This window comes from Onychomys torridus, chromosome 22 (assembly GCF_903995425.1).
Source record: "Onychomys torridus chromosome 22, mOncTor1.1, whole genome shotgun sequence".
NCBI lineage: Eukaryota > Metazoa > Chordata > Mammalia > Rodentia > Cricetidae > Onychomys > Onychomys torridus.
Genome location: NC_050464.1, coordinates 38,995,638 through 39,018,341, shown reverse-complemented (window position 1 = coordinate 39,018,341; position 22,704 = coordinate 38,995,638). Strand labels below are relative to the sequence as shown.

General features: G+C 50.6%; 1 protein-coding gene across 1 annotated transcript in view; it reads right to left on the bottom strand.

Annotated features, from left to right (window-relative positions):
* Nucleotides 1–22,704, bottom strand: part of Ssh1 (slingshot protein phosphatase 1) — a 54,906-nt gene that overhangs the window by 20,174 nt on the left and 12,028 nt on the right. The window contains exons 3-5 of the mRNA XM_036172175.1: nt 9,445–9,548; nt 5,742–5,806; nt 5,266–5,387 (exon numbers count right to left, since the gene is read on the bottom strand). Of these exons, the coding sequence (XP_036028068.1) occupies nt 5,266–5,387; nt 5,742–5,806; nt 9,445–9,548 (291 nt within the window). The remainder of the gene's footprint in view (nt 1–5,265; nt 5,388–5,741; nt 5,807–9,444; nt 9,549–22,704) is intronic.

The following is a 22,704-nucleotide window of genomic DNA, read 5'->3' as shown; positions in this document are numbered from 1 at the left end:
TCCCAGGGTGTCTGTGCAGTCGGTGTCCACTCACTGTTGGATTCCAGAAGATGCAGGCCTAGAGCATCCCTGCTAGTGGGCATGACAAAGTAACTCAATTGTTTTGGTGTGGCTGTAACTCCACAATGACGGAGACTCTTGGGGTCCTGGGGCAAGCCGCTGATCACACACACACACACACACACACACACACACACACACACACACACGCTGCTGTACAGTGTCATACCAACTGGTAAGAGTGTCATACCCAACGTCGGGCACAGGCAGGTAGTACCAGCCCCGCCCAGGTTTCTGTCCTGGGTGACAGGAGATGGGAGGGTCCCCACACCTCCACTGCTCACGCATCTCTCTCTCTCTCTGCCTTTTATGTTTCTGTCACTTCACAAACTAGTTCAATCTGGTTCTGTTTTGCCCATCCTAGCGGTGAAATGATACTCACCGACGACGAGGAGACTGGCGCCTCTGATAAACAGAGGGGAAGGTTTATCAGAGGGCTCTTGAGATTGTGGCGAAAACTCTCCAGGCATTTAGAGAGCTGGCTTTTGAGAAACTGCTGCAGTTGTGCCAGGGCAGCCCCACGGCTCTCAGAAATTCCAAGCGTATCTCTGCATGGCTTACAGCTCTGGGCACAGGGGTAGTGGTGAGGGAGGGCGGGGGGTGGGATGTACGGGTGGAATGTGACTTCTTCCTGTGCCTGGGTGACCAGAGCTCTGAGGCTCAGGGAGTGGACTCCCACTCGGGATACAGCCTACCTCTCGCCATCCTGCCTTTCAGTGTTCACGGGGAAGGAAGCGTTAAGGTTTCCAGGTTAAACTGGACTAAATGTCTGGCTTGGTGAATTCCTGTTTTCCCCCCTTATAATCCTACCCATCTGCAAAGGGCTCCCTCCATTTCTTTTGGGGGGGCTGCAAAATGAGATGCTTGTTGAGCCCCACAGGGCTTTGAAGACTACTGGGCCGTGTCAAGGCCAAGAAGGCATCCTTCAGATGCCCCCAATGACACAGGTTGCTTAGGTATGCACCCTGGGATGTGTTGGCAGGCCTGGAACATTCCTGGGAGAGCAGAGGCTGAAACGGTAAACACGAGACAGTTCTATCAACTGGCCTCCTTCAGACCCAGCACTGTGGAAGACGCGGGTGACTGGCACACCAGTGGACAGATGTCCCTGGAGGACCAGGGCTCAGTGTACTATGTGACCGTGACAATAATGGCAACAATCTCATGAATTCATGAACATCTCCATGGCTGTCATTACCGTGACTCTTGGGCATTCCCACGGAACTCACAATGAAGCTGGACAGTGAAGGCGGCTCTGGGGCCACACACACAGGAAGTGGGGCAGGGACTGGGTTAGGGAAACTGCATCTTCACAAGTGACAAACGGCCCCAAAGGAGGAAGTAGGTAGGAGCAACTGTGGGAGAGGGGGGGCAGGTCACAGGTCCCCGTGGGTCCAGAACAAAGAAGCTAGCTGAACCTGGGCCAGCCCAGAGGTGCAAGCAGGGGTATTGATACAGGCCTGATGGGTGGAGGGCGGTACACCAGCTCACGGCACTCAACCGGCCCCTGAACCAGAAACAAAGTTAAGCCCGGGTCAGCCCCAGAAGGCCTAAGGAGGTGCCTGCAGCCTCCATAGCTTCAGTGTAGCCTTTTAAACATGGTCCTTGTGGGTTCTCTCCCTGGGAACCTGTGAGAATGCTCCCAGGGATTAACACTTACTGCACCCCAAGAAAACAAAATCTCATGGCAAGAACTCAGGAAAAGAAGATATCATTACGTTGGTGGGGTAGTGGTTTCTGGGGAGGCCCAGGGAGACTAGGAGTCTGATACTCAGTGCTACAGAAGCAGCTGAGAAGGCCGGTCCTGTCCTGACCCACCCATCCCTGATGACATGCTCAGGTATAAGGAACATGTATCTCAGTTGCCTCTGTCCCCTTGTAGAAAAGGTTTTCATTTCTTACCAGTCTCTTGACCCCTTTCTATTTTTCTTAAAATTTAATTATTTACTTATCTTTATGTATGGGTGTTTTGTCTGCATACCAGCAGAGGGCATCGGATCTCAAGGGACTACAGTTACAGGCATTTGTGAGGAGCCATGTGGGTGCTGGGAATTGAACTCAGGACCTCTGGGAGAGCAACCAGCACTCTCAACCACTGAGCCATCTCTCCAGCCCTGTAGAAGTCTACAACTATGCTGGGGTTGACCCTGAAGCTCAGGGCCTAGAGAGGGAGACACTGGACACACAGCAGAGGCAAGATGAGCACAGGCAGAGAGGGACCCACGAGAACCAAAGGTGGTGAGGACAGGCAGGACGCCTCAGAATGGGTGGGGATGAGAGTGGGAGCCCACAGACTGCAGCTGGAGGCATGGAGCTGCGCGCTGATGAGTGTGTTTAAAGACCTTCCGTGACCTTGGACTGTAACAGCACAGGCTACACCTCTTGGGACACGGCTGTACTCCCAGCACATGAAGAGGGCTAACAAGTGCACACACACGTCCCCGAATGAGTGAACGAGCAAGGGGTGTTTGACATCAGGAGAGACACAGGGCGTCGTATGGCATCGTTTCCTACGGTCACAAGATGTCACTCTGCCCCTGTGCCACAGCAACCAGAAGAGAACTGTGTGGTGGTCGCCAGATCTTCAGTAATGAGAACTGCCGGGGAGGGCCAGGAGACTGGCACTGGGGATTCTAGCTGTCCCCTCACCCCTCTCCAAATGACCTTGGGAGATGCTAGACTCTACACAGAGGTCAATGGCTGACTGAAAGTGGCCTCTATGATGCAGTTTCCATGAGGTCACCAACCATCACAAGGTGGGACTTTGTGGTAATGGAACTGTTTAGGGGTTGCACCCCCTCACTGGTGCTCTGTAAGAAAGTCCAATAAACTCATTGGACTCAGCAAATTGCATTTTGTCACTGGTGTCCATCTGGGATGACCGGACGTTCATTTGCATCCCCTGAGGAAAAGTTAATGCAAATGGGGTCTACTGAGCCTGAGTCCTGCCCCATACATCCTGAGTGACCCTGGTGCATCCACTGAGCTTTTCTGCGCCCCTGAAGTACAATGAGAACCACAGGGTGCACGGGATGGACTGGGGGACAGCACTGGGTTCTGCTCTGCTGCACAAACAGAGGTGACCGGAGGAGACTGGACTGTGAGGCCTCCGCAGCAAAGGTGAAAGTGGGGGTGTTGTGGGATATTTGTATACTATGTGAAGGTGTATTGCTGTGATTGGAGTAATAAAAAGCTGGATGGCCAATAGCTAGGCAGGAGGTATAGGTGGGACTTCTGAGTAGAGAGAGAGAGAGAGGAATCCAGGTGCATCAGAGATGGGAGGAGACACAGAGGAAGCAGGATGGGTGGTACGTGACAACAGAGATTAATCAAAACAGGTTAGTTTAAGTTATAAGAGATAATGAGACAAGCCTAAGTTAAGGCCGAGCTTTCATAATGAAGAGTCAGTCTCCATGTCATTATTAGTGGGCTGGTGGGCTGATGAGAAACTGCTAATACACAGGGGTACAGGCCACAGGAGACAGGCCCCTGTTCAGGACCAGAATCGGTTACCAGAAAGGTCTCCATGTAAGAGAAAAATTCCTGCCCCAGAAGATTCCCACAGGGCTGGGCCATCACCTGAAAAACCGTAACTTCAACACTGCCAAACACTAATGCCCTAGCCTGAGAAGCTGAAGCAGGAGGATCGTGAGTTACACACACACACACACACACACTCACACTCTCAAAAAGATGGCCTGGCCCACTTCTACGAGCACCTTCTGGCTGGCACCACAGCTCCCACACTGAAGCGGCTCTTCTGAGTTGCTCTCCCACAACAGACAGCACAGTGGCTGCTCTTCCAGATCATGCCTCGGCACACAGAGTGGCAGATGCAGCTCCCCCCTTTCCTTGAGCCACAGTGAACTTTCTCCCACTGCCAGGAGGCACGGGAAGGAGTCACAGAATGATTTATCCCCCACTTTGTTTTCATGCAGTACAGTCTTGGTCACCAGCTTATGACACAGCTGCTTGGCCACAAGAAGACCCAACTGTGGTCACATGACCTATGGGACTTTCTTCCTGCTACCGACTCTGCCTGAACCACAATTCGGGTCCAGCAGCCACCCCACTCACTGACCTCACCGCGCTGCTTACTGGACCTTAAACCTCACCCTGGCACCAGCCACCTGCTGGTGCCCTCACAGCAGCCTGGCACTGTGTCATGGCTAAGCCTCTCGCCTTCCTGGTGGTGACATGGTCTTCTGAGCTAAGCTCAATGTGTGCTGTGGCATCTTGGCTGACCTGGGGGTCTAGCCTCTTGCCTCCTGCACAGGGTAGGACAAAAGCCCATCCACTTAGCAATGAGTAGGGGTAATGGGCAAAGATCTAGGGCTTGCGATGACCTCCCACACATGGGTCATTTCATGCCACGCTGAAATTCACTTGGCCTCCAGTCTGGGGAGCTGCAAACCTTAAAGCTTTCAAATAAGGACACGTCAAAAACAAACATCAATCTACAAAAGACCACCACTGGACCCAGCACTTCACACAAGGCCTACTAAGAGACACACCCCCCTCTGCAGGCTGCCATCTGGGAGGCATCCTCCTGGCTCACTCCAGCTTGTCCTCTGATGCTCACGGTTGCTGTCACATACTCAGGAAGCCTCCCTGTGCAGGATTCCTTTACACCTTGGAGGGATCTCCCAAATCTCTCTATCTGTAGAATATGGGTCCCCAATGCTACAGCACTGAGGAGGTGGTACATTTATGAGCTGAGACCTGGTGGAAGAAGGCACCGGGTTCCACCCTCAGAGGGAATTTATGCTGGCTTAGCCTAGCTCCCCCCACCCTCCGCAGCTGGCTTCCTGTCTCGTCACGTGATCTCTTCTGCCGTGTTCCCACTACTGTGATGACACCGCCATGGCCAAAGAGAGGCCTCCCATTAAGACCTGTAGCCTCTGAAGGAGCAGGTCAAATAAACACCTTTCCTCTGTAAACTCCCCCTGGATTTCGGGAGAGCAGCAGAGACAGAGCAGGCACACGTCTCCTCTCCAGACGCTCGCGCTGTGCAGTGTGAATCCTCCAGCAGGCTCACAGCAGCAGGGAAGCAGGAGTTAGAAAAGCATGCCCTGTTCCCAGAGCCTGGGTGGCCCCCCCATCTTCCAGAGGGACTCACCCCAGGACACCTGGAAAGCCTTTTGCCAGCAGTGACTCATCTCCTTCTGATGAGTCCTGATGGGAACTGCCATCCCCGAGACTCACCTCTCCTTACTGGAAAAGTCAACACCCAGCAGAATATTCTCCTCGGTGTCCTGGCGTCCGCTGGTGTACACCACGACCATGTAGCGGACACGGTCGGTCCAGACGCTCTCCAGGCGCACGGCCTGTGGGCAAGAGGGTCACCTCGATGGTTTGCTCCTTTCCTCTGTCCAAGACCAAGGGCTCCGGTTCTTGACCCCCACCCACATGAAGACCAAGTGATTGTGAGGAGGACCAGAGGGAGCGTGTGCCTGGCACAGGGGACAGCCAACTGCATGCAGTGTGGGCACAAGTGAAATGTGCAAGGTACATTCCCATTTAGCACAGATGCATAAGACGCCATGGAGACGCGAAGTCTCTGCTGGCCCCTTTGGGGTGCTAGGCAAGGAACCCAGGGCATCCTACATCCCAGCGATGCCTCTACCACTGAGAGAAGGGGCATCCACTCACTGCATTTGGAGACCACCCTCAGCTCTCACCAGCTTAATTCTGTCTTCACAGCGTAGGAGGTTGATCATCACTTGAAGGTGCTGAGGCAGGTCACCTGGGGGGCCAACAAGGAGGGGTTTAAATGGAAGGCCAAGGCTGGGGCAACACAGTGGTCAGTGGTATTTGCAACAAAGACTTTGGAAGTCACACAAGGGCCCACAGGAGAATGTCTTCGTATCCAAGCAAATATTCCCTGGCAAGGCCCCGGGGAGGCAGAAACTACAGTTAGTTGTGGAGGAGCCTGCCAAGGGCTGAACTGTGAGGAAAAGGACTGGGTGTCACCTGCCCTCTTCAAACTCTTTGGCATTTTCCACACAAGACAGATGTCACTTCCAGACCTGGCGGAAGGGGGCGGGGGAGTCTATCTGACCACAGACAACAGCTGCATGCTGGGTGTCCAGAGAAATGATTTCAGGAAAAACGATCTATTGTTCTCTTTTCATTAAAAAAAAATTATTAATCTGTTCTTTTTTTCTTTGCTAAGAGAAGTAAAAAGATAGTCATCTAAAGCAGCAATTCCCCTGCCTCAGCCTCCTGGGATCTGAGACTGTGGGTACACACTACCATTTCCAGCCAGAGAAAGTAGTTTTTTATTTTATTTTATTTTACTTTTACTTTACTTTATTTATTTATTTTTTTGTGGAGCTGAGGATTGAACCCAGGGCCTTGTGCTTGTTAGGCAAGCACTCTACCACTGAGCTAAATCCCCAACCTCAGTTTTTTATTTTTTAAAGACTTTAAAAATATATTGTACGTTTGTGTGGTGGGGGTATGTGTATGTCTACAGGTAGTTCCTGCAGAGTCCAGAAGAGGACGTTGGATCCTCTGGAACTAGAGGTACAGGTGGGTACTGGTTGTTGCGGGCTGCCCAAGAAGGATACTGAAAACTGAACTTGGGTCCTCTGCTCTTCACTACTGAGCTCTCTCTCCAGACCCACTCCATTCCCTTCTTTAGATATAGAATCTACACAGCCCAGTCTGGATTCAAACACACAACTCTCTTAGGGTGGGATGTGAACGTGTCTGGGAAGTACTCCTGGGTTGGGGCCTGGAGAATGTGCAGGGCCAGGCAGCAAGCTACTGGAGGATGGGAGGGTGTTCCAGGGGTGTGAGAGTCGGACAAGGTGCAGTGTTGATAAAGTAGACGTAGGATCCTAGCCCTGCCTTTCCATGCCCTGAGGCCTGCTGCCCTCTGAGGAAGGCTCATTTGTGAAGATGTTCACTTGGATGAAGGTACAAGAAATAATTCAGCAAAACCACCCTTTCCAATTGTGTGCAGAGCTCCAAAGAAACCCCATTATCTTTTTTGTTTTCTAGGGAGCCGAGGGTATGGACGGCTCCATGATACACAGCACTTGTCCAGTATGTGCACAGCCCTGGGTTCGAGGCCCAGCACTGCCAACACAGGAGACAAAATAAAGCATCAACACTGTGAAGCATTCTCTCCATGCCGGGAACCCTGGAAGGACAATGCTGCTTACATAAGCAGACGCCCCAGAAAACCACAGCTACCATGCCGCTGCAAAAGCACACTGTCCTTTTAAGGCACAGACGCGTGACAGCTAAATGGCACTTCCTCTCTCTAAGAGAAACCAGGTTTTTAGAACCTGCCCCTGTAGTCGGGAGAACACAGCTCATGCTAGGTGTTCCTCCCACAATAAATAAGATCAGCAAAACACAGACAAAAAAGCCACAGTGCTTCCTATCTGATCCTTCCAGAAACAGGACTCAGCAAGGATGAATACAGCCTCCCTCCTGCCAGGGCTGCTCTGAAGGTCCTAGCTCACATCAGGAGTTCCCTGCCCTGCTTTCTCTTAAGAGCCTACAGGGTTTCCAATGCCGCAGGGCTACACAGCCACCAAGGGCTGGATCTTTGTTTGTCTGGGTCCTCCCACCATCTACCCCAAGTCACAGAGATGAGAGTAACCCCACCCCCATGTCTGATAAATGTCCAAGTGAGAGAGGCCATTTCACACATAAATAAACTGCTGACATCCCAGCCTGACATCCACAGACAGACCAGAGGGCAGAAGTCTGGAGTGCAAGACCCTCCACTGACAGGCGGGCTGAATCGACCCAACCCCACAGATTAACCCTCTGATTACTCTCCACGGTGGTGAGGGAGGCAAGAGAGAAAAGGAACCCAAAGCTGTGGCTTCTCTGCCTTCCTAAGCTCACCATTGGTCCTGGGCTTCAAGGACAGAAGACCCACTCAGCCAGTGATTGTCTTCCTGCCTGAGTGCATTCAAGGGGTACACAGGCGAGCTTTTCCAGGGTCTGACACAAAGTGGGTTCATATGTGTTTCCCAAGCCCACTCATGGTAGGGATACATTTCACACCTGAAACAAAGCCTGAGCTTCGAATCGCCGTATATAATACAGACACCAGCAGACTTGGAAGTGAGGACTGGTTTATCACACTGTAAGTCACTGTGGTGATGATCGCAGCAGCTCACAATGCCACCCACTGGAAAAGTTGGTACATGATTGTGCACAACATGTGTGTTCTGCCTCCTGAGTGCTGGGACTGAAGGCCTGTTTGTATGGTTTATTTATTTATTTATTTAACTTTATTTTATGTGCATGAAGGTATCAGATTCCCTGGAACTGGAGTTACAGACAGCTGTGAGCTGCCATGTGGATGCTGGGAACTGAACCTGGGTCCTCTGACAGTCAGTGCTCTTAACAGATAAACCATCTCTCTAGCCCCTGTCTGTCTGTGTTTAACAGAATGGTTTCACTAAGTGACTGAGGTGTCCTGAATAAATTATGTGGCCTAGCCTGGCCTTGAACTCATGATCCTCCTGCTTCCATTCCACCCCCAGTGTTGGGCTCACATCATTTCCACGCACCACACTGCCTCCTTGTATGGGGCACTGATTTTCTCAGAAGACGACAGACCTAACTCTTGGTTGGCAGGATTAGGATGCGAAAACACAGGCTGAGCTCCGGCATCTGACATAGGGCTGGAAAATTCTACCTCGGCACTCAGACCTGAGATGGAGCTGGGTGAGGAGAGGCCAGACACACCAAGAGATCACAGGGGCTAGGAAATGCACAGGTGCTCCCTCAGGCTCATCTCGGCTCTTCCCACAAGGGGCCTCCCTACTGTGTGGACGTTCGGACCCCAGCCGCCCCCTCAGAAGGACCCCAGGGCCATGGCCTGGGACAAAGGCCCCCTTGTGTAAGGGTTCCTCTTGAGTTTCACCTTCAAGTTGGCCTCAGTTCTCGAGTCAAGGAGCCTAAGAAATTCAGCCTCGGTACTTGACAGGCATGTTCACCCGTCTGTTTTTGGACCGACATTATTACTCAATTTGACCTCAACTCTATCACTTCTGTCCTTTCCAAAAGGTAGCCATGACAGGATAAAGACATCCTGTCACATGACCGCTCAGAGTGCACCAAAGGCTCTTACATCGCCCCATTGAGGGGTTTTCTAAAGTTCAGGTGAGACAGCAAGAGCCTCGGAGACTGTTTTCGAAGGGACGGTTTACAGCTGTGATACACACTGGACCATTTGTCCAAGTCTCACCGTATAAGCTGAGATGTTCAGTTAACAGATAGAGAACACACAGGGAATCTTTGCATCCCCACAACTGTGCTGGTCATTACAAACCCACGACGCACTGCTTCCAACTGTGGAAGGTTCTCCTGTGACGCAGAAAGGGTCCCAACTTCAAGAGTTTCCCTCACCTGCATGCTTGTGAGGGTGCTGAAGACTCCGCTGGCCCTGAGGGCTGTTTCCCTGCTGTAGGAAGAGGGCTGCTCCTTTCACCATGAAAAAGCTCTCGCTCAAGCTGGGAAGAACAAAACCAGAGCCCAGTTAGAGTGACTTTTCAAGAAACACAGGCATGGCATGCTGCAGACAAAACACAGGACGGACAGATGGCGCATGGCATTCAATGGGATGAAACGCAATGGTTGCTGCCGCAGTTCTCAGGGCAAGTGAGGCTTTGGTGGCGCACCTCTTTAATCCCAGCACTCGGGAGGCAGAGGCAGGTGGATCTCTGTGAGTTCGAGGCCAGCCTGGGCTACAGAGTGAGTTCCAGGACAGCCAGAGCTACACAGAGAAACCCTGTCTCAGAAAAACAAACAAACAACAGCAAAAGTCAGATGAGGGGCAGGCTTATGATTACTGTTGCTTATAAGATCAGCCTGGGCAAATAGAAAGTTAAAAAAAAACCAGAGCTGGGGACAGAGAGCTCAGTGGTAGAGCATTTCTCTAACATAAAAAAGACCCTACGATTAATCCCTAGTGACACACACACACACACACACACACACACACACATTCTCTTCTCTCTCTCTCTCTCTCACACACACACACACACACACACACACACATTCTCTCCCCCCCCCCCTCTCTCTCTCACACACACACACACACACACACATTCTCTCCTCCCCCCCCTCTCTCTCACACACACACACACACACACACACACACACCCTCTCTGCCTCTCTTTCACACACACTTTTCTGTCTGTCTCTGACACACACACACACACACACACACACACACACACACATTCTCTCCTCCCCCCCCTCTCTCTCTCACACACACACACACACACACACACACACCCTCTCTGCCTCTCTTTCACACACACTTTTCTGTCTGTCTCTGACACACATACACACACACACACACACACACACACACACACACCCTGTAATAAGGCTAGGATGCACAAAAGGGCAGCGAAGGAAGAAAATAACAACAAACCACAAAAACCAAAAACACATTTTTGCAGTTTTTCACTTATAATTTGGTTAATGATTTTCAGCTTTCGGGAGCAGGAGAGATGGCTCAGTGGTTAGGGCCCTGGCTGTTCTTCCAGAGGACCCAGGATCAGTTTCCAGCACCGACATGGAGGTTATCAACTACCTGTAACTCCAGTTCTGGAGGATCCCACACCCTTTTCTGGCCTCTGAGGGCACCGTATATATGTGGTATGCAATCATTAATGGAGACAAAAGACCACACACATAAAATAAAATTTTTAAAAATCTTTAAAAAAATAAAAAGTCTTCAGGTGGGTGGTGGTGGTGCATACCTTTAATCCCAGCAGAGGCAGAGAGGCAGGCGGATCTCTGAGTCTACAAAATGAGCTCCAGGACAGCCAAGGCTACACAGAGAGAGCCTGTCTCAGAAAACAAAACACAAACAAACAAAAAAACCCCTTAAGTTCAAGAATTCCTGGGGAAATGGAAGATATTATATACAATATGAAAAGGCAAGCTCATCTTTGATACCCAATGTTACTGGCTAAACATTATGATCTGCAATTAAAGGACCCTTCGAAGGAAGTTGGGAGTGGCTACACATGCCCACATCTCAACACTTAAAAGGCAAGACTGGGGGCTGGAGAGACGGCTCAGCAGTTAAGAGCACTGGCTGTTCTTCCAGAGGACCCGGTTCAATTCCCAGCACCCACATGGCAGCTCACAACGGCCTGTAACTCCAGTTCCAGAGAATCTGACATCATTATACCAATACACATAAAAAAAAAGTTAAATAAATTTTTTTTTTTTTTTTAAAAAGGTGGGACTGTGAATTCAAGCCAACCTGGCTATCAAGTCCCTACCTCAAAGCAAGCTAAATCTAGCACGTCATTCTAAGTGCTAAGAAAACACCATCTGGACTTGCATGCAGGCCATGGGCTTCTGAGATAACCTGGCTTCTATGACAGTGGATTCATTAAAACCTGAACTTTTCCTCATTAAGTTCTCATGGTAAGGGGCTGGAGAGAGGACTCTTCGGTTAGGAGCACTGGCTGCGCTTCCAGAGGATCCAGGTTCAATTCTCAGCACCCACAATTTCCTATAACTGGCAACTCACAATTTCCTGTAACTCCAGTTCTAGGGGACCCGACACCCTTACACAGACATATATACAGGCAAAACACCAATGCACATAAAATAAAAGAAGTCACAAAAAAAGTTGAAAGAAAAAAAAACCCTCATGGTAAAAAGAGACTGTTCAACTCTGAAGAACAACGCTCAGCTCGACTCTTTCAAGCACCCACCTTTGAACACTGGCAACCTGGTTACAAGCCACGCATCACAGACCCACACAGGAGGATCATCTTCAGGATATATGCACACATGCTGCGCCTTCCCCCACACCCTGTCTGTCACACACCTGCACCCAGGAAGCCAGGGTTAGAAGCAGTCAGGAATCTCTACAGTCTCACTCCCATGAAAAGAGGTGCTCATAGTCAGCACCCTGCAGGCAAGAGCCCCGCGATCGATCGATCGACCGCTGTCTCCTTCTAGCTGGCTGCAGAATCCCATCCCCAAGCCTTTCCTGCAACTGAGCTTTCAGACTATTCTGATCTCCACTACACCCATCCCAATCTCCAAGAGCCGAGCCCAGGAAACTCAAAACAGCCAACATTTGATCAAAGCAGCTGCCGAGTTAATTTTCAAGGCAACATCAACTCCTTTTGTTCACTAATTTGAAAAACAAAAAGGAAAAAAAAAAAAAAAACCAACTCAGATTGACCAGAAACCAGAGCAAGCTGGAAACAGCCAGCCATTAACAGTGACCTTTGCCTTGGAAACCAAGAGCAAAAATTCCCCTTGGTTTCCCTTGTATTTCCTTTGGAAAAAAAAAAAAACAATGATAAAGAGCAGACAGCGCTCACCCTGTGACCTGCTCTGAAGTCAGCTGTTCCTCTGGCTGATAAGAAGGGGCCTTCCCCTCCACTCACGGGGTTCATCAGGGCCCTGCAGCTACCTTGGTTACTGTCAACTGCTCTGAGGCCTGCACGGTCCCGTGTCCTGGAAATACACAGGAAACAGCGGACCGCCTGAGGCCAAGAGGACCCTCAGGCTGAGATGCTGGGAGACAGCAGACAAGAGGAAGCTACTTCACGGCCTGGGTCCTAGGTGGTGTCCCGGGCCACTGCTGGCACGAGGCCTCTGGTGTCCCTCCACAGGTGACTGAAGTCAGCACCTGGCTTTTCCATGCTGAGCTCCTGATGCCAAGAAGCTCAAGACCCCGTGACCTGCGGCCCCCAGGAAACACTCTCAGACATCCATGTCAGTCACGGCGGCGCACACCGTTCTCTGGGTACCCAGGGCAAGGATGCGTGCCAATCTACCAACCATCCATCCCAGACAGTGAGAAGAAGAAGAAAATCCTCCTTCTTACAAGAGATGCTGGAGTCCAAAGAGTTACAGAAAGTCTGACCCAGACAGAAGCAGCATCCTCCTCCACTACCCTAGGAAGTCTCAACCCTCCCCACAGCCACTGCCTGCTACCCTCGGGAAGACCACCATGTAGGGAAGACAAACACCCTCAGTCCCCGAGCCCCGGCTCACGCACGGACACAGAGTACCATCCGAAACAGCTCCCAGGGAGAACAGGAGTCAGCCGCGGCTTACGTACTAACGTGGGCTGGAAACCTCTGAACGGCAGAGGTACTGGGTTGGCCGAAGGAAGACACAGAAGTCAGAAAGATAGAAGAGTTCCATGGCAGCGGCATTCACATCCGTAGTAATCCTGCTGAAACCAGACGGTGCCTGAAGACAGGCAGAGGGGCTTTCCAGACCAACAGTGGAGTCCCTCCTCAGAGGATAGCCCTACCCAAAGAGCAAGAGGCTCTTGTGACCCTCGTCTTTTTCTGATGTTTTGGCTTAAAAAGGCCCTTGTCCCGGCATTTCCTGATGAAAGGGTCCATTCAGAGGAAACAGAGCAGCTGAAGGTTCTACAGGGCGCTCTCTCCCACGGGCTTTACTGCGGGCGTTCGAACAAGCGCTGGGTGTGCATGAGGAACCAGGAGGGCAAACAGCTGGCCACCGAGTACCAAGTCCCAGTGAGGGGACCCCATCCTGGGTCAGAACCACATACAGGAGGAGGTGGCAGGGCATCGCTTTCTTTGAAATCTCCACCCACCCATCCCACCAGGCAGGGTCGTGGGCGGCTGCCACGGGTAGTTAACAAGGCATTTTCAAAAGCAGCTCTACATCCTTTAAAAAAAAAAAGCTTCAGTCCCATGTATACATTTGTAGCTACTTAAAGTTCCTGGTGACCCTCTGCAGATGGAGGAGGGAATCACATGAGCTTCTGTGAGGATCTTCAAGAGGTGTGAGGTGTCCCAGCAGGCCACGCTCCAAAGCTAAAGCAAGTCTCTGCCCCACCCCCCACCCCCCCTTCCCAAGAGCTGGAGACGCTGAGAGCCTTAATTTATAGGTTAAGCACAGGATCCTGGCAGGGTGTGAAACAGGAAGAGCTGGGGACCTGGACCAGTCCCTGAAGGAAGGAGCACTGAGCCCCTGGAAGGTCCTGTCCGGAAGCCTCTCCCAGCTCCAAATGATCATTTAGCCCTCACTGGAGGAATAAGTGAATCACACACTTCTGACTCAGCTGATGTGTAAACCATCGCTCACCCAGGAGCACACACACATCTTCACCGCTGGGACTGACTCCCATCCACATGCCCCACACCCACCATCTTAACCACGTGGTGGCTTTCCTGCTCCTCCAGATAAGAACCACAGCACCCTGCCAGGCGCTGGTGGTCCTCACCTTTAATCCCAGCACTTGGGAGGCAGAGGCAGACAGATCTTTATGAGTTCAAGGCCAGCCTGGGCTACAGAGCGAGATCCAGGAAAGGTGCAAAGCTACACAGAGGAACCCTGTCTTGAACCCCCCCCCCCAAAAAAAAAAGAAAAAAGAAAGAACCACGGCACAGCTGCAGCCTCTGCACACACCTGCTCTGGTGGCCCACCACAGCGTCAGCAAGAAGAGGCGACAGATATTGTGTCCTCAGTCCCCCTTCTAAACATCCAGACGCAGAACACAGAGCAAGGACCGAGGAATGGCCCAGAGAAACAACTCCAGGCTAGGAAGACTTGGCTACAGAATGCCTCCGTGTACCCAGGGGATAATCAAAAAGGCAGAGGACCGGTCACATCATCTGCCCACTGCCACCACAACCTCCACCATGGCTGTGGGATAAGATACATCATTCAGGCCTTCTTCACTGAGCAGGGATGGAGAGACACCGTGGGAGCAGCAGGGATATGCTGATCAAGTGTCCAAGGCAGGCTCCTCGCACTACTTAGACCTTGATCGCTGAGTAAACGCATAAACTCAAGCTGTGACATGTGAAAAGCGGTGAACCAAACCCTACAGGCACTGAGAGCTCACCCTCCACCACTACATCTAATTCTTACAATGCCATTCTTCTGACAAAGGATCCACGGTGGGAGAAGAACCAACTGTTGGAACCGTACAGCAAACAGGAGCCGGAGAGGCTGGAGATGCTCCCAGCTCAGTGCCCTACCTGCCCCATCCCCAGGACGGCAGGGCTGTCTGTCCTGCAACTGAGGGACACCTGGACATTTAGATGGATTCACAGCCCCGGTCCTGGCAACGTGAAGTCCAGGATGTAAAGAAGGATGGAGACTATTTGGAGATAGATCAGGGAAAGGCTGCGGAGGGGAGGGAAAATTCTGTCCAGTTTCTCCATGGCATCCTCCGGATGTCCAATGTCACAGAGAACCCTGGCTGCCCTAGACGTCTTTATTTTCTGCCTTCAAGCGCCCGTGGCAGGGTCTGGTTCCAAATACCTTCTTCAGAGTGTAAGAAAACAAGCTCTGGGGACAAATCTTCAACCCGAGAGGGGTGACACTGGGGTTCTCGGTAGGGCATGGTGTTTTGGAAAGGGGTTATAGAGGGAAAATGCTGGCAGGGCCAATTGCTAATGTCTTTGGTGCTGAGCCGTGTATTGTTTGGCTGGAGGCGTAGGCTTCCCTCAGAGAGAAGGAATGTCCAGAGGCATTGCAGACAGTTGGAGACATTCTCTGGGTCAGCCACATAGCCCTCCTTCATACCCAGCTGGCAGGAGCAGGCTGTAAGACTATCAGCGAGCTCACAAGAGCAAGACTTTTGTCTCTGCTTAGGTAAGACAGCCAGTGAGTACGGACACAGCTCTGCAAACCTTAAGATAGTCCATCCATGACCCTCAAGAGCTCTCAGGCCTGTAGACAGCCTGCCACTGCACCTCTTCCCTCACCGGGTAGGCCGGGCCCTAAGCCTTCTACCGAGGGCTGAGGTACAAAGGCTGCATTGTATGGGGACTCTGCAGCAGCAGAAGCAACCCAGCCAGCCAGCGCCAACAGGAACGTGAAGGCAGGGGTTCTGAAACAACTCAAAAATTCCAAAAATGGACGATCTCAGCTGTTGCAGGTACTCGTGGCTTTCTGCGGTGTGAAGCCCCATCGGGCACAAGCTTTCCAAGAGTCCTTCCTTCCTCAGGCTCCAGGACCACCTGGCTCTGGCCTTCTTCATTTCTATGAGTACAACATGCTAGCGTGAGAAGAACATTCCCCACAATTCAAATCCGGTCAGTGTGCCCAAAGAATTGAATTGCTGTTTCATTTATATAGGGTATGTAGCGAAACCTTTAGTCCCAGCACTTGGGAGGCAGAGGCAGGTGGGTCTCTTGGGTTTGAGGCCAGCCTGATCTACACACATTCCAGGCCATCAAGGCTACGATGTCTCCAAAAGAAAAAAAAAAAGGAAAAAAGAAAAGGAGATAGCAGTAGGATGCCTGTTGTGTACTCCTGAGCAACGAGGTCAGCCCTCAGCACCCACCCTCCACATCAGGCTAGCTGCTACAAGGAATGGGAACATTCTGCCTTGTCTCTGGCCACAAGCCAGGGCTGCACGGCTCCTAATCACAGCTGTCCACACTCTTCCTCAGCCCCAGAGCTTTCTACCATGTGCTGCCACCTAGAACGAAACTTGAGCTAACTGCCTACCTACAGCAGCCACAATCAGCCTTTCCACGTAACATACCATCCACTCATCTGACTCTGGAGTCAGGCTCTGACTTAGGATCTCCCACATCCCACGGAGCATCCTCTGCGGTTCCTCTCCTGTGGTCCCCAGAAGCCTGTCTACTCCAGGGCTCTGTGCACAGACTCCTCACCCACCTCCTCACCACCCACATGGTGCTTGACGCAGAAAAATCACAGCTCTTCTCTGTACCGGTCCTCTGTGCAAGGTCAAAGTACAAGTCTTGTTTTCTACATCCTGTTCCCTGACCAACTGGTTGTAAACTGCTGCCTTGCCAGTATTTTTTAACTTGATAATTGGATGCAGCAGCCAAGACACACCCACTTATCCCAGTCACTAACATAAGTAACAGATTTGAAAACACTGAATGAACTAGAAAAACACAAGCACAGACTGTATTGAATAAATACATCAGAGGGCTGGGGATGTAGCTCAGTTGGTACATTCATGAAGCCCTGTACTGCACAAGCCAGGTATTGGGTTGCACACCCACCTGGAACCCCAGCACTTGGGTGAGGGAAGCAAGATGATCAGAGTTCAAGGTCACCCTCTGCTACACAGCAAGTCCGAGACAGCCTGGGTTACATGAGACTCTGTCTCAAGAAAAACATCTATCATCATTAACAAACCAAACAAATTAATTCACTAAGTTGGAAAGTACCTCTAGAGGACAGGATATTAACACAGTTGGGAAGTATCCTCCCAAGGATACCGCCACCAAGACTTCACACTGCGGGGGTGGGGAGTTAGGGGGGTGGCTTCAAGGACCAGCAACCCATGGGTCAAGGGCTTGGTCTCCTTCACACACTGCAACACAAACCTAATCAGAAGAAACTACTAACACAGTCACTTAAAGGGCATTATTACTAAATTATGCTCTCAGCAAGGAACACCATTAATCCCAGCATCCAAGATGCAGAGGCAGGAGGATGTCTGTAAGTTCCAGGCCAGCCTGGTTTACATATGAAGTCCCAGGCTAGCCAGGGTTATATAGTGAGACTCTTTCTCAAACAAACAAAACAAAGCAACAATAACAACAGTAACAAAAAAAAAAAGATGGTCTTGGATATGAAGTATCCAGGTCATGAAAGTCAAAGACCATCATTTTTTGTTACTGTTGTTATTGTTGCTTTGTTTTGTTTGTTCCAGAGGGAAAGGACAGGTAAGTGCAGTGAGAAATCCTGATCCTGAGCTGGACTCTCTTCTACAAAGGGAGTCATTGAATAACTTTTCTGTAAGTGTGAAATGCTTTCAAAATTAAAAAAAAAAAAAAAAACAAAAAACCAAACAAACAATTTTATAACTCACGTCCCACCCATGCAAGGGTATTGAACCCTAGGTTAGAAGCAAGCTAGTTCTATAACTGAGCCACACTCCGGTCCAACTACCAGATCATCTCTTGGTTGTTTCATTTTGTTTTCTGAAATATCACCTTGCTATGCTGCACAGGCTGGCCTTGAACTCCTGATTCTCCTGCCTCCACCTCCTAAGTGCTGGGATGACAGGTGTGCACCACCATATTGTCCTTTTTGTTTTTTCGGGACAGGGTTTCTCTGTGTAGCCCTGGCTGTCATGGAACTTACTGTATAGACCAGGCTGCCCTCAAACTCAGAGATCCACCTGCCTCTGCCTCCCGAGTGCTGGGATTAAAGCTGTGCACCACCACCATCTGGCAGGTTGTCATTTTTTTAACTGGCATATATCACAGCTTCCCTTTCCATCACTCAGGTCATTTACCCTCAGGCTTAGTGGCCTCCTGCCTGGGCCCACTTTTTCCACTTGATGTTTCCTGGCACACAAGCTGGACTGGAGTTCTCTGCTTGATCTAACAGTCCAGGCTTCGAGAGCTTCTTCCTGGTCTATGTAAGAACTAATCTCACCACTTTTCCTGCTCTGAGACCACAGGTTTGGACCAGTGTGTGTGTGGGGGGGGGGGGTTGACCTGCCCAGTCGGGACCTCCCATTATGAGGGGCAGAGTACTGGAACCTGTCAGGAAGCGTCTTAGCACGCCACTCGTGATGTCTGGGGCGGCTACAGCATTGGCACTAACTACTGCTGCTGTCCTCACCTCTCAGGGCCAAAGTTTCCCTGCTAATTGGCAGGATGGGCAACATCAGTGCTCAGAGCCACACCTAAGGCAATCTGCTGCACAGCCATCTTCCTGGGTCTCCCTATGGGTATCTCAGGTGTGTCTGATAGGAAGCATCCTTCTGAGGAGCTGACAGGCTTGAGCTTTTGTTTTCACACAGGATGGTCTTGAACCTGTGAGCTCAGCTGATGCTCCTGTTCTAGCCTCCTAGGTAGCTGGGGCTACAGCTATACATCATCACACCTGGTGGTCTGACTTGCTGGTGTCTAAGGATACCACTAGTCAGGCAACAAATGTTTGCCTTCGGCTCTGATGACCAGAAAACTTGAAGTCAGACATGCAGCTAAACTCTGGTAACTATCAGTGCGTCCCAAGTTCCTCCCATAAAGTTCCCCACTTTATTTCCTCCTTCTTAGATGCATGTGCGCATGTGCACGTGCGTGCACACACACACACACACACACACACACACTGTAGAATATATATTATTTTAAGATGTGTTTGTTTATGCTGTGGAACATTTAATGATGCAAAAATGTGCTACAATCTTTTGCTGCATTTGTTTTAACTGTGAAGCTGTGTTACTGTGCCTGTCTAAAACACTGATGGTCTAATAAAGCACGGAACGGCCAATAGCAAGGCAGGAAAAATGACAGGCGGGGCTGGCAGGCAGAGAGAATAAACAGAGCAGAAATCTGGGAGGAGGGAGAAGAAGAAAGAGAACAATGAGAGGAGGATGCTATGGGCCGGCCACACGGCCACACAGCAAGCCATGAAATAAGAGTAATATTTACAGAAGTTAAAAAAAAAGAAAGAAAGAAAAAGAAAAAAGAAAAAGCCCAGAAGTAAAAGGTAGGCGGGATAATTTAAAGTTAAGGAAAGCTGGCTAGAAACAAGCCAAGCTAAGACCGGGCATTTATAAATAAGAATAAGCCTCTGTGATTTATCTGGGAGCTGGGTGGCAGGTCCCCCAAAAGACCAAAGAGGCAAGAGCAGAAAAAACAACCAACAACACACGCACACATGCACACATGAGTGCACACATACTGTAGATATCAGATTTGACAGCAAGACATCTCGCTGGCTCCTCACTAATGCTAAGCTTTGTTGTGCTCTATGAATTGATTGGTAAGATGTTTCAAAACTTTTTTTTTTTTTTTGTTTTTTTTCAAGATGAGGTTTCTCTGTGTAGCTTTGTGCCTTTCCTGGATCTCTCTCTGTAGACCAGGTTGGCCTCATACTCACAGAGATCCACCTGCCTCTGCCTCCCGAGTGCTGGGATTAAAGGCATGCACCACCACTGCCCGGCTCAAAACTCTTTTGGAAGGAGTTGTGCTTGACAAGGGCCTCAGATATTGGGGTGGGAGTGGGGGGGCATTTTTACTCAACACAGTATCCCCAGCACTCAATGCAGAACCCACAAATACTGAACACACACTCACTGATAACCAAGCAAATACCCAACAAAACACACGCCATCACCAGGTAGCTTCTCTTCTTGCTATTCTGCATGGGACGCTGTCCCATCCCATGCACACAGGATGGCTGATCAGGCATTCCTGGAAGTGGCCCCTTGGGGAGGCACTGAGAATTGAACCACAGGCCTTGTGTACGTTAGACAAGCGCTCCACCACTGAGCTACATGGTGTTGCTACACAGTCAGTGGTCTCAACTCCAGGCATGTACCTGCAGCAGACCAACAGAAGGGGGCTACCAGCTCTGCTCACCACAGCCCATGCCCATGGGAGCTCTACAGACATCCATATGAGGTCCAGGTTTGGGAAACTTGCCCAGAAAACTCATGGTCAGCCCATGCCTGGGAGTGAACTTTGTGGTCACAGGGCATCCTCAGCAGAGACAGCCAGAGTCAATTCACATCTAATGGACCTCTTAAGTCTTTTAAAAATACCTCCAAAAGTAGCCATTTAAGGGCCAGAAAGATGGTTTAAGGGATAAAGGTGCCCACTGCCACGCCCAATGACCTGAGTTCAATCCCTGGGACCCACATGGCAGACGACAAGAACTCCTTCAAACTGTCCTCTGACTGCTCATAATTGCTCGCACACACAAACAGGCAATAAATAAATAAATATTGTAACAATAGTTTTTTAAAAGAAATTTAAATAGCTAATCCAGAAAAGAGAAGTGAATCTGTATTTAAAAAAAAAAAAAAACAAGTGCATGAGAATGCTGTTTCCAAGCTCAGAAAGGTGAGTGTGAGTCAGCAGAACCTGGGAGGAACCGTCCAAGCGCCGGGGTTCCCCCGCACAGGATCCACCTGGTTGTCGGGGTTCTTCCCGGGGGAAATCACCTGGACTTCAGCTAGAGCGTAGCAGGAGTGAGTGAGTGGCTCTTGACAGCGCCGAGGATGACAATAATAATCGCTCTTTTGCACCATGGCAGGGCAACACCACACCAGGACAGGACCCTCTCTAAACCTCACGAGGGTTGGGGACAAGGGCTTTTTCTCAGTGAGGTGATAGCAGGTGGCTGGCCCAAGGTCACAGGTTAGGTTAAAGGGATGTGGCACACCCCAACTATGAGACCCTGCTGTGCCCACACAGAGCCTACCGGCTGACCACTCTGGGAACGGGAGCCTATGGCTGGCTCACTGGCAGCCTGCTCGCCTGTAGAATTAATTGTTCCTTCATTAGTCATGGCTGCTTCCTTCCTCAAACTGGGGGCACTGACTGGACCACCCCGCCATCACAGAGCTGTCGGCACTCAGGGCTGCCCACAGGACCATATACACCACAGACGAGCCCTAAGATTTGAGCCCTTCCTAACAGCTGGTGGCTCTGTGCTGAGCTGAGGGGCAGCCAAGGGTTCCTGGTGGGAACACACAGTCCAAATCCTCAGTGCTCACACCAGGTCCTTTGGAACTGGACCAGGACGCTGACCCAGCTACACACCAAAAATGTCTGACCTCGTTCACGGTGGGACTCGAGTTCCTAAACGTGTTACAAGTCTAGAGGCTGATTAGAAGCTCAACACAGACACACAGAGAGAGGCTGGCACGAAGCTCCCTCGTGGAGCAGTCATCGTGGTCACCTCACAGAATGAGACTGGTGACCGGTGACTTTAGGAGCTAGAACCTAAGCTTGTCCTTGAGGTGAGGTGACCGGCCTCAGGCGGCATGGTAGACATCTCCTTCACAAGGACCTTGGCCTTCTGGTACTTTCTCGTGACTCTCTCTCTTTTGAGTATTTAATGCTATTTATTATGTGTGTGTGTGTGTGATGTGTGTGTGTGAATGACTGTCAAGGCACACGCGCAGAGCTCAGAGGACAACCTGTCTGTCACGAGCTGGGCAGTTGGTTCTCTCTGTCCACCATGTGGATTCCAGGGCTGAAATTCCCAGTGTCTTGCCCCTATTTCTCCAGTTTGTGAGACAATATCTATGCAGCCCAAGCTGACCTGGAACTTCGGATCTTCCTGCCTCCACAACCCAAGCACCGAGACCAAAGGTGCTGTGCTCCGGTGTCTGGCTTCACATCCTCACTGGAGGATGAAATCCGAGACGGTCACGCGTGAACACAGGCACCTGTACAGCACGGCTCGAGTGGAGTATAGGGAATAAGAACGCCCCCTGGCATTCTTTTCAAGTCTAAGGATCGGAGTTTCACAAGTTTAATGAAACCCACTTAAGTGTAATTCACTTTAACTGCAACAATGAATTTAATTAAGCTCTGGCAGAATCAATTTAACTCTTCACCTCTGTCCTCCTTTGTCCTCACTATAGGACGGCGCTCTAAATTTAAATGTTTTATATATATCCTGAGTTTAAAATACATCCTTCTGGGCTGTCAAGATAGCTCATGGGTAAAGGCGCTTACTTTCAAGCATGATGGCCCAGGTCAGATCCCCAGAGCTCAGAGAAGATGCCCAAAAGTTTCCCTGTGACTCCCCAAGTATACCATGTCGGGGTGCAGAACACAAACTGGCAGGTCTGCAGTGAGGGCACCACGCAGGCCTCCGGCTGTGGAGTCACCTTCAGAACCTGGCTCCCACCGCTGCCCAGCTTCACCAGAGCGGTTTCCCAAGGTAAGA